The sequence below is a fragment of the Lepidochelys kempii genome, chromosome 11 (assembly GCF_965140285.1).
Source record: "Lepidochelys kempii isolate rLepKem1 chromosome 11, rLepKem1.hap1, whole genome shotgun sequence".
NCBI lineage: Eukaryota > Metazoa > Chordata > Testudines > Cheloniidae > Lepidochelys > Lepidochelys kempii.
In genome coordinates, this window is record NC_136390.1 from 39,657,391 (window position 1) to 39,675,114 (window position 17,724).

At 43.1% G+C, this 17,724-nt stretch overlaps 1 protein-coding gene across 7 annotated transcripts in view; it reads left to right on the forward strand.

Annotated features, from left to right (window-relative positions):
* Positions 1–13,754: 13,754 nt before the first annotated feature.
* ERICH2 (glutamate rich 2) overlaps positions 13,755–17,724 on the forward strand; it is a 46,112-nt gene continuing 42,142 nt past the window's right edge. For 5 of the 7 annotated variants that reach the window (XM_078847959.1, XM_078847960.1, XM_078847962.1 and 2 more), the window contains exons 1-2: positions 13,755–14,205; positions 14,293–14,341. In XM_078847959.1, the coding sequence (XP_078704085.1) occupies positions 13,976–14,205; positions 14,293–14,341 (279 nt within the window). In that variant the 5' untranslated portion in view covers positions 13,755–13,975. Of the gene's footprint in view, positions 14,206–14,292; positions 14,398–15,765; positions 17,438–17,724 lie in introns of those variants that run through there. The other 2 variants (XM_078847963.1, XM_078847964.1) reach the window with 2 other exon arrangements.

Genomic DNA, 17,724 nt, shown 5'->3' on the forward strand with positions numbered 1-17,724 from the left:
TTAGGCACTGTATACTGTTGCCAAATGTCTTTTAAAAGTAATTACTGTATTTTACATTAGGCAATTTGCTAATAAAAAAATTAAAGTAATTATAAAAAAAATCAAACCAACCAGGATCTTTGACTAATCACTTGCAAAATGTCACTTTTAAAAATAGGGGCTAATATATTAACAATTCTCTATGGGATAGAAACATAAAACTCCATTAATTATCAATAAAAAAGTCAAAGGTTCTTTTAACAAATTGGTCAAAACTTGTTTTTAGGTTGAATATTACATGTGAAATTTCAGGCTCAAATAGACCTGTGAAGTGGGTATTGTAATAGAAGTTCTGGGACAGGCTTAATTATAAATACAGATATTGCTTGCCAGACAGCTTTTAATCAAGTGTTGGAGTTAGCAGTTTTAAAAATATTTAGAATGTTTAATGATGGTAAATGTAAAATTGATGGTGTTATATATTTTTTTAAGATTTTATCTCTCTATGAAAAGAGCCCAATTCAAAAGTACTCCAGTGAACCTTAACATCTGAAACACTTAGGAGTTCCTGTCTAATTTGTAATTCTCCAAAATTGCATATTACATCTATAGGAGAATATATTCATTTGTATGATCCTAAAATAATTTCTGCAGCAATAATTTCAGGGTCAAAGTATTAAATTAATGTGATATAATGAGCTATTAAAGATTCTTGCATATCTATTCTATAATATCTTATATGACAGAAATAGTTTAATTTTAATGAATTAGTGAAATTCCATTGCTAAATATACATTTAGATATAACTTTAGGCTGCTGATACTACTTAATGACATATTTATTTATATTGTAAAGAAGAAAGCAACAATAACAGGGAAAATGATAGGCATACAGAGGGTCCAGATCCATAGGTCCTCACTCAGGCAACACTTTCACTGAGCCAAGAACAGGCCCTGAATATGTTAACTATGTAATGATTTTCAATGTTAAAATATTTTCTGGTGTAAAATGGCTTCTTCTCAACCTTCCTTTCTTTGGGATTAAGTCACATTAAGTGGTTAGTACAATTAACTCAACAAGATATAGAGAGCTTCAAATTTAGCACTGGTTTAAATAGGAACTTGTTTCACAAAACAGGGAAATGACCAATTTTTAAAAAATCATTCAATTCCATGTACATTTCAATTCTATTCAATTCCACTTCTAAAGGAAATGGACAGTGCTGTTGCTGATAGCAATGGGGAGAAAGGACATAAAGTTTTACAGTGTGAAAGCTCCATTCAAGAAATAATATCATAGACTTTGATGTTGCCACAGTACAAGGGCCTTTTGCTGCTAAAAAATGGAAAGACCAAAGTGAAGCACAAATATGAGGTGAACCAAAATATTTGTTTTATAGCAGGAGTTTGGTCTGTAATCTGTAAGAAATGCAGAGAAGGCTCCTATCTGTGACAGGGTTCAATTCCAATGCCTTTATCCTATTTACTAAACAAGGCTAACATAAATAGCCTGATGATCACTGATGCAGCAGAGTGGCAGTTTCTAAACTAGATCAGTATAGATAAAACTGTATTCTAATTGAATTACAGCATGGATTTGATCTGTATCTAGCTAATCAAAAGCCACACTATTTGTAACTGTTCATTTTTATGTTTACTTTTTTATAATTAAATTGGTCTTTAGTTAGCTGCTGTTCTTATATTTGTGGCTACTAATCAGATATATTACTCAGAGTGGGTGGGACACATTATTTCATTTGGTATAATGTACTTGGGGCCTGATCTTGCTTCCAGTGAAGTCAATGGCAAAACTCCCATTGACTTTGGTGTTGCCGGATCAAGCTCATAGTAAAGTGGTATGTTCTGTTTTGGCTGGTTCCTGAAGACAAAAGTGTTGAAGCAGATAAAGCTTTGCTATTGACTTAATTGCTAGCAGGATCAGGCCATAGGACTTTCAAATGGTAGAAGAGGGCCAGATAGTGCTATCACTATGTCATTGGGGATTTCTGCTAAAACAAACAAAAACCCTGAAGGCTTGATGTAGTCCATACATTTTACATGATACTCACATGTAAAACAGGAAAATGCTAACATTAAAAATACAGAAAGTCAACTTTAACAGAATGTTTGCAAGACAAAATATGCACTAATTTAAAACTTTATGTCAATGCTACCTAAAATCTTAATCTGTGTGGTAGTCAAAAAACGTCGTCTAAACTCTGAAAATCTGGAATCAGTGACAAATGTAAATATTGAAGCCTCAAAACTCATATAGAATTTAACGCTCCAATGAATTTTGTGATATAAGGAACAACACATTGCAATAACATATTGCATACATTTCTAGAACTTATTTCTACCTCAATTTGTACACTACACTAGAAGTAACTGTATTAACTTTGCATTCCTAAAATACATTGTGCACCTATAATTGCTTCCAATCAACTAGCTGTTAGTTTTATAAAATTAAATGCTTAATATTGTTTTACTATAAATGTTGAGTATGTATGCTATTCAAGTTTAATTCAGCTCTAAATTTTAAATCTTCTAGGTTATTTGCTATAACAGACACATCATATAGGCTAATTTATCTCACAGTTAATTCAAATTAATTTATAAGAAAAATACATTATGTGGTCTCAAAAATTAAATCTTGAAATGTTTTCTGTACAGTGTTGAAAGGTGACTTTCACAGCAGGGAAAACTTGGAAAAGAACATTTTATATTAAAAGAAAAAGATATATTCTCCATGACTATTATTAGCTAAAGGCCAAAATCTGCAATCCTGACTCAGGCCTTGAGCCAGACGTGACTCAGATGACTTCAGTAGGACTCATGCCTAAATGAGGATTGCAAAATGAGAATTTTAGTCTTTACAGATCACATTCCCTCTCTGCTTGATAATCCAACAAAACCATAATCTTGGGTTTATGAGAATCTCAGTCTGTTACTATAGAAGTAAATATAATATCACAATTTCAGCTGCATAACTTCACTTCCGAACTGAGTAGAAGGAGAAAGTAAATTGTGAAGGGAAATCTCTTCTTTAAACACACATCTTTGGTAAAGAAACAAAAGTGACAATGACAATTTTTTTTTAAAAAAAAAGGTAAATGAAATATATTTAAAATCTCTCGAGTTAAAGTGATGATTATAAAGTTGTAAAACCACTGAAGGTGATGTAGCTAATCTAACAGATTATGATTTATTAATAGCATGACTGGTAAATTCAACCAACAATAGGAAGTTCTGCATAAAAATCAGTGTCAGAATATGGTCCTGTGTTCTAAATTATTCCTGGGCATTTTTTGTGTGTTTTCAGATGGATTCTAGCTTATGAGGGTTAACATCCCAGACACCTCTTTTTTTCTAAGCATAATATCCATTTTTTTCTGTTGCACATTTCTCTTACACATTTAATAGTTGGGCTGTGTTGCATCTGAATCAGATTAGTTGCTACAGGCAGCTATATTTAAAGGTCTCTTACTTGACTGGGGTATCCACTAAAATAATGTCCACATATATGATTCTTCCCTCCATGACAGAAAGCAAATAGATGTAATTTGTTAAAGATGTAATCACATAATTGGGACGTATTGGGATTTTTGCTGATATCTATAGATTACATTAATTTTAGAGTAACTCTAGCTCACATATTACAAATTTGAACATTGTCATTACTCTCATCTGATCTCACAGACTGTTGAATACTGAAGAAAGGCAATATTACATACTTTAGTTTTATTTATTGGACATGATGTACATTCTACCCTTCACTTTCTTTATTATGCTGAAACATTATCCCCAATAGTATTTCAGGCTTTGATATAATCATTAGACATGCGGCAGTCCACTTGTAGCTTAGGTATTATTCAATATATTCCCTCCATGCAGAGGACCAACACAGTACCTATGCACCTTTAAATGAGTCTTAAGCAGTGCATAGGCATTATGCTGGTCCTCATCTGGGTGAATTTCATTCTATATGTAGTGAAATACACACAGACTATCCAGTTTATTGACAAGAAATTTTATGACTTTAGAATAGATCCTCTATTCTTATTTTTATTCTTCCAACTATTTTAAAAGATCTAGGCTTACTCATTAATTATATACCCATTTTAGTGAAGTTCATCTGAATTCTTATTTAAAGATATGCAGATTTCAGTTACCTCAGCAGATGATGGATTTACCTGCCAACCCACAGGTCAGGTAGATTTTCACGCCAAACTTGTGAAAAATATGTCGTGCATCTACTGTAATTCCCTAACCCTTTAAGAAAAATGAACTTCAAAACAATATTTCCTCCCACAAAGGACATCCTATTAGATATTTTAATAATCGCATTTACAGCACCTTTCATCCAAGGACCTGAAAGTGTTTTGCAATCAGTAAGCCTCACAACAGTTGGATAAGTATGATACCTATTATAGAGAAGCATAAACTAAGGCCCAGAGTGGTCAAATGATATGTCCACATCATAACAAGTCAACATAAGAGCTGGAAGAGAATTCGGAAGTCCTGCTTGCAATTGTATTGCTCTCATTCTTTGATAATATTCTTTCCCTTTGTGATATGTTATAATGGGTGAGCTTCCTAATAAGATAAATCTTTAAAAAAAATCAAACCCACATCCTGATCTTGCAATTGTTCCATCGTCAGACTCATTCAGAAATGAATGCTCTGCTCTGGATAGCTCTGGTTGAATTTAAGCCCTGGTTCTAACACCAAGAAACAGCATGAGTCAACGGAAGAGCCAGGTCACCCCGTCACAATATTTTATTGTGAGGACACCAATTGTGATGTCACAAATCCAGCATTATATTACTGTAGCTTTTTGCATGGGATGCAAGATGAACCATGACTTAAAAGCCCTTAATTAGAACACAATTATTTTTGACAAGTAGAAGGAACATTGGAAAAAGCATAAGAAAAGTACAAAAATATACGATTAAATAGAGTATATAGTAAGTTTTTTCGTAGTTAGAAAGTTCCTAATTGCATCTTCCAAGTCCCTAGCTGGATTTAAAAAAACATAGTTTGTGGCTACAATTTCGTTATTGTTATTAAAGTGTAGAATTTTCTGTTAAAACTAGATATTTTTCTATTACCTGCAAGGTACCTACTATATATGGCAGTATGTAGCTCTCCAGACAAGATTCCAGCATTAAGTTACATAACATACTCCTCAAAACCATTCTGATCTTTTTAAAATGGGAAGGAGTCCACAAAGCACTTTTTCAAAATAGTCTGTAATTGTAAAGCAGGTAAAAGGAAACATTATTAGACCAAACCCCACAGTTCTTACTTGGGGGCCCTACCACCCTTATTCAGGACCAGATTATACCTTTGCGACTTGCACATGGAGGCCCTCCACATGCAGATCTCTCCCTTTCCATGCTAAAGGGAGATGTCTCCTCTGCAGCATTCCCCCTTCTGCCAAACAGCTCTCCACAGATCCAGGATGTACACGTGGGGAAGGACACATTATTTATATACATGCACACTGTTTCCCTATCAGAGATTAGATAAGAACATGAGACCTCCCATGTTAAGGGCTTGTCTACACATAAACCACTACAGCAGCAGAGTGGGATTCTCCCATTGGCATAGATAATTGACCTCTCTGAGAGGCAGTAGCTAGGTCAATGTGAGAATTCTCCTGTTGACTTAGAGCTGTCTACACTGGGGGTTAGGTTGGGTTAACTGCATTGCTCAGGGCTGTGGATTTTTCCCTCCCCTGAGTGATGTAGTTATAGCTACCTAATTTCCTAGGGCTTGGCTACACTTGTGAGTTACAGTGCAATAAAGAAGCCCCAGGCGCACTAGCTCACTAACTCCACACTGGCAAGGCACATAGAGCTCTCTGACTCTGCGGCTACAGCACTGCTGGTACTGCACCTTGGCGAGTGGAATAACGTTTGCTGCGCCCTCGCTGGAGTGCTGCAGCACCAGTGTGAACGAGGTGTTGCTTTACTGTGCTCTGATCAGCCTCCAGAAACGTCCCATAATCCCCTTAAGTCAAGTGGCCACTCTTGTCATTGTTTGGAATTGGCTGGAGGAATGTGGAAATGCTCTTTGAAAGCTCTGTTTCTGACAGCCAGCTGCTTATCTGCTCCGAGACAAAGCAACCATTAGTGTGGAATGCTGTGTGTGAGAGAGGCAAGGGGGGTCTGCTGCTGTCTGAACTTACAAGACAGCATGCTGACATGCTCTCTCCCCCCCAACATACACACAACACTCTCCCTGTCACACTCCACCCCACCCCCACCCCCACATTTGAAAAGCATGTTGCAGCCACTTGCATGCTGGGATAGCTGCCCATAATGCACCATTCCCAATGCTGCTGCAAGTGGTGCAAATGTGGCCACGCCAGTGAGCTTGAAGCTGTCAAGTGCGGACAGACTGCAGCGCTTTCCCTACTGTGCTCTCCAAAGGCTGGTTTAACTCAAAGCGCTCTACATCTGCAAGTGTAGCCATGCTCTTTGTGTAGACCAGGGCTGTGTTAGACCAATGGTCCACCTAGCCAAGAATCCTGCTTCTGACAGTGGCCAGTACCAGAGCTTCAGGGGGAGTTTACAGAACAGTGCAATATGGAGAAATCCACTCTATCTTCCCCTCCTGGCTTCTGGCAGTCAGAGGTTCAGAACTGCCCTTATCATGGGGTTACATCCCTAACCATCTTGGCTAATAGCTGTTGATAGACCTATCCTCCTAAAATTATCTAGTTCTTTTTTAACCCAGTTATACTCCTGGCCATTACAACATCCCAAGACAATGAGTTCCACAGGTTAATTGTGCATTATGTGAAAAAGTATTTCTTCTTGTTTTCTATTAAACCTGATGCCTATTAATTCATTGGGTGACCCTTGGCTTTTGTATTGTGGGAAAGGGCGAATAATACTTCTCTGTTCACCTTTTCCACACCGTTCATGATTTTATAGATTTCTATTATGCCCCCGCAATAGTCTCTTTTTTAAGATGAACAGCTCAAATCTTTTTAGTCTCTCCTTGTATAGAAGCCGTTCCTAGCCTTGTTCCTCTTTGTTGCCTTCTATAAATCTTTTCCAGTTCCACTATATCCTTTTGAGGTGGGATGATCAGAACTGGACACAGTAGTCACGGTGCAGTTGAACCATAGTTTTATATACTGGAATTATGATATTATCTGCCTTATTTTCTACCCCTTTCCTAACAGTTCTTAACATACCGTTAGCCTTTTTGACCGCAGCTGCACATTGAGCTGAAGTTTTCAGAGAACTATCCACAATGACTCCAAGGTCTCTTTCTTGAGAGGTGACAGCTCATTTAAAACCCATCATTATATGTGTGTATCAGAGTAACAAACGTGTTAGTCTGTATTCGCAAAAGAAAAGGAGTACTTGTGGCACCTTAGAGACTAACCAATTTATTTGAGCATAAGCTTTCGTGAGCTACAGCTCACTTCATCGGATGCATACTCTGGAAAGTACAGAAGATCTTTTTATACACACAAACCATGAAAAAATGGGTGTTTACCACTACAAAAGGTTTTCTCTTCCCCCACCCCACTCTCCTGCTGGTAATAGCTTATCTAAAGTGATCACTCTCCTTACAATGTGTATGATAATCAAGATGGGCCATTTCCAGCACAAATCCAGGGTTTAACAAGAACGTCTGGGGGGGGGTGGTAAGGAAAAAACAAGGGGCAATAGGTTACCTTGCATAATGATTTAGCCACTCCCAGTCTCTATTCAAGCCTAAGTTAATAGTATCCAATTTGCAAATGAATTCCAATTCAACAGTCTCTCGCTGGAGTCTGGTTTTGAAGTTTCTCTGTTGTAATATCGCAACTTTCATGTCTGTAATCGCGTGACCAGAGAGATTGAAGTGTTCTCTGACTGGTTTATGAATGTTATAATTCTTGACATCTGATTTGTGTCCATTTATTCTTTTACGTAGAGACTGTCCAGTTTGACCAATGTACATGGCAGAGGGGCATTGCTGGCACATGATGGCATATATCACGTTGGTGGATGTACAGGTGAACGAGCCTCTGATAGTGTGGCTGATGTTATTAGGCCTTGTGATGGTGTCCCCTGAATATATATGTGGGCACAGTTGGCAACAGGCTTTGTTGCAAGGATAGGTTCCTGGGTTAGTGGTTCTGTTGTGTGGTATGTGGTTGCTGGTGAGTATTTGCTTCAGGTTGGGGGGCTGTCTGTAGGCAAGGACTGGCCTGTCTCCCAAGATTTATGAGAGTGTTGGGTCATCCTTCAGGATAGGTTGTAGATCCTTAATAATGCATTGGAGGGGTTTTAGTTGGGGGCTGAAGGTGACGGCTAGTGGCGTTCTGTTATTTTCTTTGTTAGGCCTGTCCTGTAGTAGGTGACTTCTGGGAATTCTTCTGGCTCTATCAATCTGTTTCTTCACTTCCGCAGGTGGGCATTGTAGTTGTAAGAATGCTTGATAGAGATCTTGTAGGTGTTTGTCTCTGTCTGAGGGGTTGGAGCAAATGCGGTTGTATCGCAGAGCTTGGCTGTAGACAATGGATTGTGTGGTGTGGTCAGGGTGAAAGCTGGAGGCATGGAGGAAGGAATAGCAGTCAGTAGGTTTCCAGTATAGGGTGGTGTTTATGTGACCATCATTTATTAGCACTGTAGTGTCCAGGAAGTGGATCTCTTGTGTGAACTGGACCAGGCTGAGGTTGATGGTGGGATGGAAATTGTTGAAATCATGGTGGAATTCCTCAAGGGCTTCTTTTCCATGGGTCCAGATGATGAAGATGTCAAGTAGAGTAGGGGCGTTAGGGGACAAGAGCTGAGGAAGCGTTGTTCTAAGTCAGCCATAAAAATGTTGGCATACTGTGGGGCCATGCGGGTACCCATAGCAATGCTGCTGATTTGAAGGTATACATTGTCCCCAAATGTGATCACTTTAGATAAGTTATTACCAGCAGGAGAGTGGCGTGGGGAGAGAGAAAATCTTTTGTAGTGGTAAACACCCATTTTTTCATGGTTTGTGTGTATAAAAAGATCTTCTGTACTTTCCACAGTATGCATCCGATGAAGTGAGCTGTAGCTCACGAAAGCTTATGCTCAAATAAATTGGTTAGTCTCTAAGGTGCCACAAGTACTCCTTTTCTTTATATGTGTGTAGTTGGGATTATTTTTTCCAGTATGCTTTTGTGATTGGGTGGACAAAACCCACACTAGAGAACAAGGAGTTAAGGAGCAACTCTGGGCCCAGGTGACCCCAACAAGCCACACCTGCAAAGCCTGCACAAGCTGGAGACGGTGCTTAAAAGGGGAAGCAGAGCTGCTCAGAGGAGAGCAGGCAGCGGAAGGAAGCAGAGCTCTGCAGAAATACTTTCCCAGGAGTTCTTGTAACCCGCGGCCTTGCTAAACAGACCTTATAGGACCTACAAAGGAGAGATAGTTGACTGATTGGGAAGGTCAGAGATTGTGTTTGTTATTCTGTAATTTACTCCATAGGAAGAAGGGAAATGTGGGTAGGAAATAGTTCCGGGGGTAGGCAGCTGCATAGTACCCTAAAGTGCAGAACATAGCTGCCCACCAAAAGCCCTAAAAGAAGCTGAAGGACAGGACTATAAGTGAGAAGGAACAACCACCAGCTGCACCCCTGCCTGAGCCTTAGGTGACACTGGTGGTGAGTGTTCCCATTTTACAGCATTACTTTTCAATGTTGAATTTCATCTGCCATTTTGCTGGCTGCTACTCAGTTTTGTTAGGTCCCCTGTAATTCTTCTCAGTCAGCTTTGGACTTAACTATCTTAAATAACTCTGTAACATTTGCAAGCTTTGACACTGTACTGTTCACTCCCTTTTCCAAATCATTAATGGATCTGCTGAACAGCATATGTCCCAGTACCGATTCTTGGGGGATCACTCCCCATTGTTTATCCCTTCCCATTGTGAAAACTGACCATTAATTCCTACTCTTTGTTTCCTGTGTTTTAACCAATTACTGATAATTGAGAGAACTTCCCTGTTATCCCATCACTACTTAGTTTCCTTAAGAGCCTTTGGTGAGGGACCTTGTCAAAGACTCTCTGAAAATCCAAGTACGCTATATTGACTGGATCACCCTTTTCCACATGCTTGTTGACACCCTCAAAGCATTCTAAGAGATTGGTGAGGTATGACTTCACTTTACAAAAGCAATGTTAACTCTTCCCCAACAAATAATGTACAACTATATCTGATACCCCCATTCTTTACTATAATTTCTACCAGTTTGCCCAGTACTGAAGTTAGGCTCACGAGTGAGAATTGCCTCTGGACCCTTTTTATAAAAATTGGTGTAAAGAGAAGTCAGCCTGAGGCTGTCCAGTGGGCATTCTGTGCCATTTCTCAGGGAAGGGAGGCAATGGCTCCACCTCCTCCCATCCCCTTCTGGGTGATTTTTCTCCCTAGAGGAAGCAAGAACAGAGCAGTCTCTTTTCGCAGTGACTGCGCTTGTGCTTTGTGCTTGCAGGGCTGTGGTGGAGGGAAGGTCTTTGAAGAGCCCTGCAAGGGTCAATCAAAATCTTGACACCTAATTACTTTACACTTTTTAAAAAGAATTGCATGTTGACCTTAGTGGCTAAATACAGTAGGCTTGATTCTCTATTGTACATTATTTTACAACAGTGTAACTCCATTGACTTCATTGGAGTTACTCTTCATGTACACAATAAGAACTGGTTTCAGGGTAGCAGCCGTGTTAGTCTGTATTCGCAAAAAGAAAAGGAGTACTTGTGGCACCTTAGAGACTAACAAATGTATTTGAGCATAAGCTTTCGTGAGCTACAGCTCACTTCATTGGAGGAGAATTAGGGCCAGGGTGTTAATATTTTTCAGTAGTCAAAGGTAATCATCTTTTCAATTTTTCCCAAATATTAACCAAATCTTCTTATATGTGCCTACATGAGACCAAATCTTATGAGCTTTTTAATAAAAAGATTGTCAAGGTCATTATACAGCTTATTAAATCTACAGTATTTGCAAAGGAAAGGTATAGAGGGTATGTTCAGTGTTTGAATAGTTAAGTTAGACAGAGATCACAATCAGACAGCACTGTGAGCAGTGCTATCAGAGTAATTAGACTGACTGATATCATGGGGTACTATAAGTAAAACTGACTTTGGAGTAACACAATTAATGTATGCAAACTCTAAAACTACTACACTAATATATGGCTCTACCCCAATCACTTCTTGGAAATGACATGGAGGACTGCAATGCTCAGTGCACCCCCAACATCTCACCAAAGGCAGGTTCTTCCCTCCCCCACCCTTGTCAGCTGAAGACATTTCTTGGAAAGGGTCACATACCTCAAGAAGAGAGATGAGAGAGGCAGGGGTCTGAAGATTATTGCCCCTCCAATAATCTCAAGGATGATGGAAAAGAGAAGGAAATAGTCAGTTTTCATTGGGGAGGCATGCACCTTTGGACAAGAATCCCCCGACCTAGCTCCCTGCAGGATCCAGTAGAGATGAATAAAATAATCCCTCAGCCCAGATACTCACAAGTATGGTTCTTAATAAACAGCACAGAATGAAGAATCTGAATTCTCTTCTCTCCCATCCCTTTGGATCTCACAAGAGGCAAGAGCCATACATCTGTAGTAATTCCCTGTCCCTTGTGTAGCTCAGCATGAGAGAGAGAGAACACAACCAAGAAAATGTACGTGGTCTGACTGGAGTAAGAAAGCTAATTTGTATGAGTTACTTGTTCCCTTTCAGAAACCAAGTGAATTTCAGGTAAGAGCCCATTTAATAAAACTCACCAGTGTGCAGCTGGCTTATGATGTTTTCTAGGGCTTATGTGCTCCCAAAGAATGCAAAACATTATGCACTTAGGCTATTCTGAGTTATAGATACATATTGAGAAGACAGATAGATCCCAAAATCTGAAAGGGAATCTTAGTAAAATAAGTGTCCACAGAGGGGTTTATACTGGTTTAACTAAATCGGTTTAAAATCACATCTGTAGTTTTCATATGCAGTGTAACTCTCTTGTGTAGTCAAGGCCCAAATTACACGCATGCTTCTCATGGCTCTGGGCAGTCAAGAATAGCTAGAGTATGGCACAACATGTTCTGGCCATGCAGCCTGTTGCTAGAATCTACAATGGGAGGATGCAGCACAGAGCTAGCTATTCCACAGAACCTTGAAGAAGCTCTACCTTGGCAGAGGAAGCAACTTATAGAAAAGGCATACCCTACCTTTCATCCTGGAGATAAGCACATTAAAGTTAAGCACAGATGTAAATATTTGCAGGGTCAAGTATGTTGCTTTTCTAATTTGCTCATGTGCCCAGAGAATTAATGTTTTATTTCTTCTGTCCTGAGCTTTGAGACTTACAAAGTTTGGCTTTCTTGTAGTTTTCCTGATGGAGTGCAACAGGAAGTTATCACACAACATATAATTTTTTTTGCTTTTGAAAAATGTGTAGTCACTATATAGCAATGGTTCCCAAACTTGTTTGGCCTCTTGTGCAGGGAAAGCCCCTGGCGGGCCATGCCAACTTGTTTACCTGTCCGCAGGTTTGGCCGATCGCAGCTCCCAGTGGCTGCGGTTTGCTGCTCCAGGCCAATGGGAGCTGCTGGAAGCAGCGCAGGCCGAGGGATGTACTGGCCGCCGCTTCCAGCAGCTCCCATTGGCCCGGAGCAGCGAACCGCAGCCACTGGGAGACGTGATCGGCTGAACCTGTGGACGCGACAGGTAAACAAACCGGCCTGGCCCTCCAGGGGCTTTCCCTGCACAAGCAGCGGAACAAGTTTGGGAACCACTGCTCTATACTGATGAGAGAGAGAGAGCTCTCCTGTCAACATAATAAAATCACCTAAACAAGCAGCAGTAGCTATATAGCGGTGGGAGAGCGTCTCCAGCCAACGTAGCGCTATGCACACAAGCATTTATGCCGGTGAAACTTTTGCTGCTCAGAGGGTTGCTAACCTTCCCAGATTGGCTGGGAGTCTCCCGGAATCAGCCTCAATCTCCCGATTGCTATTGAAAGCAATCGGGGAGATTTTAATAGGCCAAAACTCTGGTCGGCGGGGGTGGCGCAGTAGGGCTAAGGCAGGCTCCCTATCTGCCCTGGCTCCATGTGGCTCCTGGAAGCAGTGGCGTGTCCCTGTGGCTCCTAGGCACAGGCAGGGGTGGCCAGGGTGTCTCTGTGAGCAGCCTCCGCCCTGAGCACCAACTCCGCAACTCCCATTGGCCAGGAATGGCGGCCAATAGAAGCTGCAGGCCTGGCTGCCCCTGCCTGCACCAAAGAGCCACAGAGACATGCTGCCACTTCTGAGAACTGCCCCAGGTAAGCGCTGCCCAGCTGGAGCCCGCATCCCACACCCCCTCCTGCACCCAAACTTTCTCTCAGAGCCCACCCCACAGCCCTGAGCTCCCTCCTGCACCCAAACTCCCTCCCAGAGCCTGCACACTGCACCCCAGCCCTGAGCCCACTCCTGCACCCCAAATCCCTCGTGCCCATTCTCAGCTGAAGCCCACATCCCCTCCTGCATCCCAACCTTCTGACCCAGCCTTGAACCCCCTTCTGCACCCAAACTCCCTCCCAGAACCCCCCCCCACACACTCCTGCACCCCAACCCTCTGCCCCAGCCCTGAGCCCCCTCCAGCACTCAAACTCCCTCCCAGAGCCTGCACCCCTGCCCCAGCCTGGAGAAAGTGAGTGAGGGTGGGGGAGAGCGAGTGACGGAGGGAGGCGGGATGGAGAGAGAAGGGGCGGGGCCTTGGGGTAAGGGGTGGGGCAAGGGGTTTGGGTTTGGGAGATTGGACAGTTGACCACCCTAGTTGCTCAGGGGTGTGGTTTTTTTCATATCCATGAGCAACCTATGTTTTGCAGAGTCAGTGTTGGTGCCTTCCGCGGGGCAAGAGGGCGGAGCGCCGCCGGCGAAGCCAGCCGCACACGAGCTGCTTTGCGGCCCCGAGACAATCCGGGGCCTGCCGGTTTGAAGGAGCAGCAGGCGCCGGGCTCCCCGCTGCCCGCCCCCAGATGCGGGAGTGCCCCCCCTCCCGGCAAGAGGGAGGCCGCGGGCGGAGCCGGCCCGGACCCCTTAGTTCTGCCGGAGCGTTGCAGGCCGGGCCCTGTTCTCCTGGGCTCCGCGCCTTGGCGCCGCTGTTGCCATGGTCACGCTCCGGCAGCCAGGCCCGGCTCCCGCGCTCCGGTTCTAGTAGGAGGGAGCCGGTCACCCCGCCAGCGCGCTCGGCCTGCGATATGAACAGGTAGCGGGTCTGCTGCTTCTTTCCCGGCGCCTTTCCGTGCCTGGGGGGTGCGGCCCCTGCTTCTAAACACCCTGCTTTTGTCTCCAGGTGCGATGTGGTCTGGGCCCCACGGGCTCCCAGGACGACAACCCCCAAGGTAAGAGATTCTTCCTCTGCCCCCTGCCCCGCAGGCTGCCCACTGCAGCCCCCAAGGTAAGAGATTCTTCCTCCGCCTCCCCCCCTCCCCCCACGCTGCCCCCAAGGTAAGAGATTCTTCCTCCGCCTCCCCCCCCCCCCACGCTGCCCACTGCAGCCCCCAAGGTAAGAGATTCTTCCTCCCCCCCTCCCCCCACGCTGCCCATTGCAGCCCCCAAGGTAAGAGATTCTTCCTCCGCCTCTCCCCCCCCCCACGCTGCCCACTGCAGCCCCCAAGGTAAGAGATTCTTCCTCCCCCCCTCCCCCCACGCTGCCCACTGCAGCCCCCAAGGTAAGAGATTCTTCCTCCCCCCCTCCCCCCACGCTGCCCACTGCAGCCCCCAAGGTAAGAGATTCTTCCTCCGCCTCCCCCCCTCCCCCCACGCTGCCCACTGCAGCCCCCAAGGTAAGAGATTCTTCCTCTGCCCCCCCCCCAACCCGGCTGCAGCCCCCAAGGTAAAATTCAGTTTTTGTCTTTTGCATGCTTTTACCCTATACAGTGCTGTACAGATTTCACAGGGGAGACCAGTGTTTCTCAAATTGGGGGGTCCTGAAGCAAAAGGGAATTGCAGGGGGGGTCACAAGGTTAGTTTAGGGGTGTCATGGTATTGCCACCCTTATTTCTGTGCTGCCTTCAGAGCTGGGTGGGCGGAGAGTGGCTGCTGTTGGCCGGACATCCAGCTCTGAAGGCAGCACACCCCCCCACACTCCCACCCCTGTAGCAGTGCAGAAGTAAGGGGTGGCAATACCATTGCCACCCCTTACTTCTGCGCTGCTGCTGGTGACTTCTCTGCCTTCAGAGCTGGGCTCCCGACTGACGGCCGCTGCTCTCCAGCTGTTCAGCTCTGAAGGCAGCACTGGCAGTGCAGGAGTAAGGGTACCAGTAGCACAACCCCCTTGGGAACCCCTTCTCTTTTGGGTCAGGACCACTACAATTACAACACTGTGAAATTTCAGACTTAAATAGCTGAAATAATAAAATTTTTAAAATCCTATGACCGTGAAATTGACCAAAATGGAATGTGAATTTGGTAGGTCCCTACTCATAGGAGTGATTTGTGGCTTAATTAGTGTCAAATTCTGCCTTCTAATGCAGGCACATTATGGGCATTAGTAATTGCTGTCCTAATCAAGAGTAGAATTTATCTTTTACTTTGATCTTCCTGGGTTGTGTAAGGCTCTATATACTTTATTATATGAATTATTTATTGTTTCCTATTCTTTAAAGTCTCCCCCCACACCTTAAATGTAGTCTTGGTAATACTCCAATAATTTATGGTACTTTTTTAATGTAAATGGTCAAATTTCATCTGCTTTTGTGGCATGGATTGAAACTACCTGTTGGCTCTTCTATTTTCAAACGTTAACTCCCCATTTTTTTGACAGACAGGATTTTCAAGAATTCAGCACAAGACACTTGATGCAAATATCCTTCATATCTCAGATGTGCATATAGCAATCAGGATCTCAGGAATGCATCCTGCACAGTTGTAAATCCTACACAGAGTTACTCAATATCTCGTTGGTGAAAGCCACTTGACATCAAGACATTTTTATTGCACTGTCTTGTTAGGCCTAATTTTGTTTTTAGTATCTGGTATTATATCATCACAGTTCATGTTGTTGAGCGTTAAGATTGTGTCAGTGCTTCCATTATAAAACTCTCTTTTTCAGAACTTTGTAATTTTTCTGTAAAATCTCCCCTACTCCTAGGCCGAAATTTGGTATACCAAGTCTAAAGAAGGTTTGTTGTTGTTTTTTTTTTTGTTAACAGAAAGCTTTTTAAAGCTGAGAATGAAATATATGGGTTTGCTGGTTTCAAAAGCATGTAAAAATACACTTGTATAACTTGAAAGCTAATTTAGTTTAAAGTACAATCTGACACATGAATAGTCCCGACTTCACTGAAATCCCTTTTTTTTATATTAAAAGTTATTAATGTGAGTGGTAACCTTTGTAAAGGTGCTTAATTTCTATAAGAAAAAAAAATCAGCTATTTTTTTGAACCTAAGTACATATTTACACTGTAGACTATAGGATTTGGTAAGTTCCATTGTCTGCATATTTAAAACATTTTGGCTGGCACAGGTCACTGGTACTGAGGTACAGAAATGTTCATGTCTACAGCATCAGTCCATTACAGCTCGTATTCTTAGCCCTGGTCTACACTACGAGTTTAGGTCGAATTTAGCAGCATTAGATCGATTTAACCCTGCACCCGTCAACACAACGAAGCCATCTTTGTCAACTTAATGGGCTCTTAAAATCGATTTCTGTACTCCTCCCCAATGAGGAGATTAGCGCTGAAATCAACATCGCCGGGTCGAATTTGAGGTAGTGTGGATGCAATTTGACAGTAATGGGATAGCTCCTGGAGGCCAGAGTGCTCCATTGTGACTCCTCTGGACAGCACTCTCAACTTGGATGCACTGGTCAGGTAGACAGGAAAAGCCCCGCAAACTTTTGAATTTCATTTCCTGTTTGGCCACTGTGGCAAGCTGATCAACACAGGTGACTGTGCAGATCTCATCAGCAGAGGTGACCGTGGAGTCCCAGAAGTCGCAAAAGAGCTCCAGCATGATCCGAACGGGAGGTACTGGATCTGATCACTGTATGGGGAGACGAATCCGTGCGATCAGAACTCCGTTCCAAAAGATGAAATGCCAGAATATTTGAAAAAATCTCCAAGGGCATGAAGGACAGAGGCTATAACAGGGACCCACAGCAGTGCCACATGAAACTTAAGGAGCTCAGGCAAGCCTATCAAAAATCAGAGGCAAACACCTGCTCAGGGTCAGAGCCCCAAGCATGCCGTTTCTATGATGAGCTGCATGCAATTCTAGGGGGTTCCCCTACAACTACACCATACCTGTACGTGGACTCCTGCAAGGGAGTCTCACGCAACAGGGATGAGGATTTTGGGGATGAGGAAGATATAGTGCACGCCAGGCAAGCGGAGAAACCGTTCTCCCTGACAGCCAGGAACTGTTTATCGCTCTGGAGCCAATACCCTCTCAACCCGGGCTTCCGGACCTTGAAGGAGGAGAAGGCACCTCTGGTGAGTGTACCTTTGTAAATATAATACACTGTTTAAAAGCAAGCGTGTTTAATGATTAATTTGTCCTGAAGACTTGGGATGCATTCTCGGCCAGTATAGCTACTGGAAAAGTCTGTTAACATCTCTGGCGATGGAGCTGAAATCTTCCAGGGACATCTCAATGAAGCTGTCCTGGAGATACTCCCAAAGCCTTTACAAAAGGTTTCTGGGGAGGGCAGCCTTAATTCGTCCCCCACGATATGACACTTTACCACAGCAGGCCAGTAGCACATAGTCTGGGATAATTG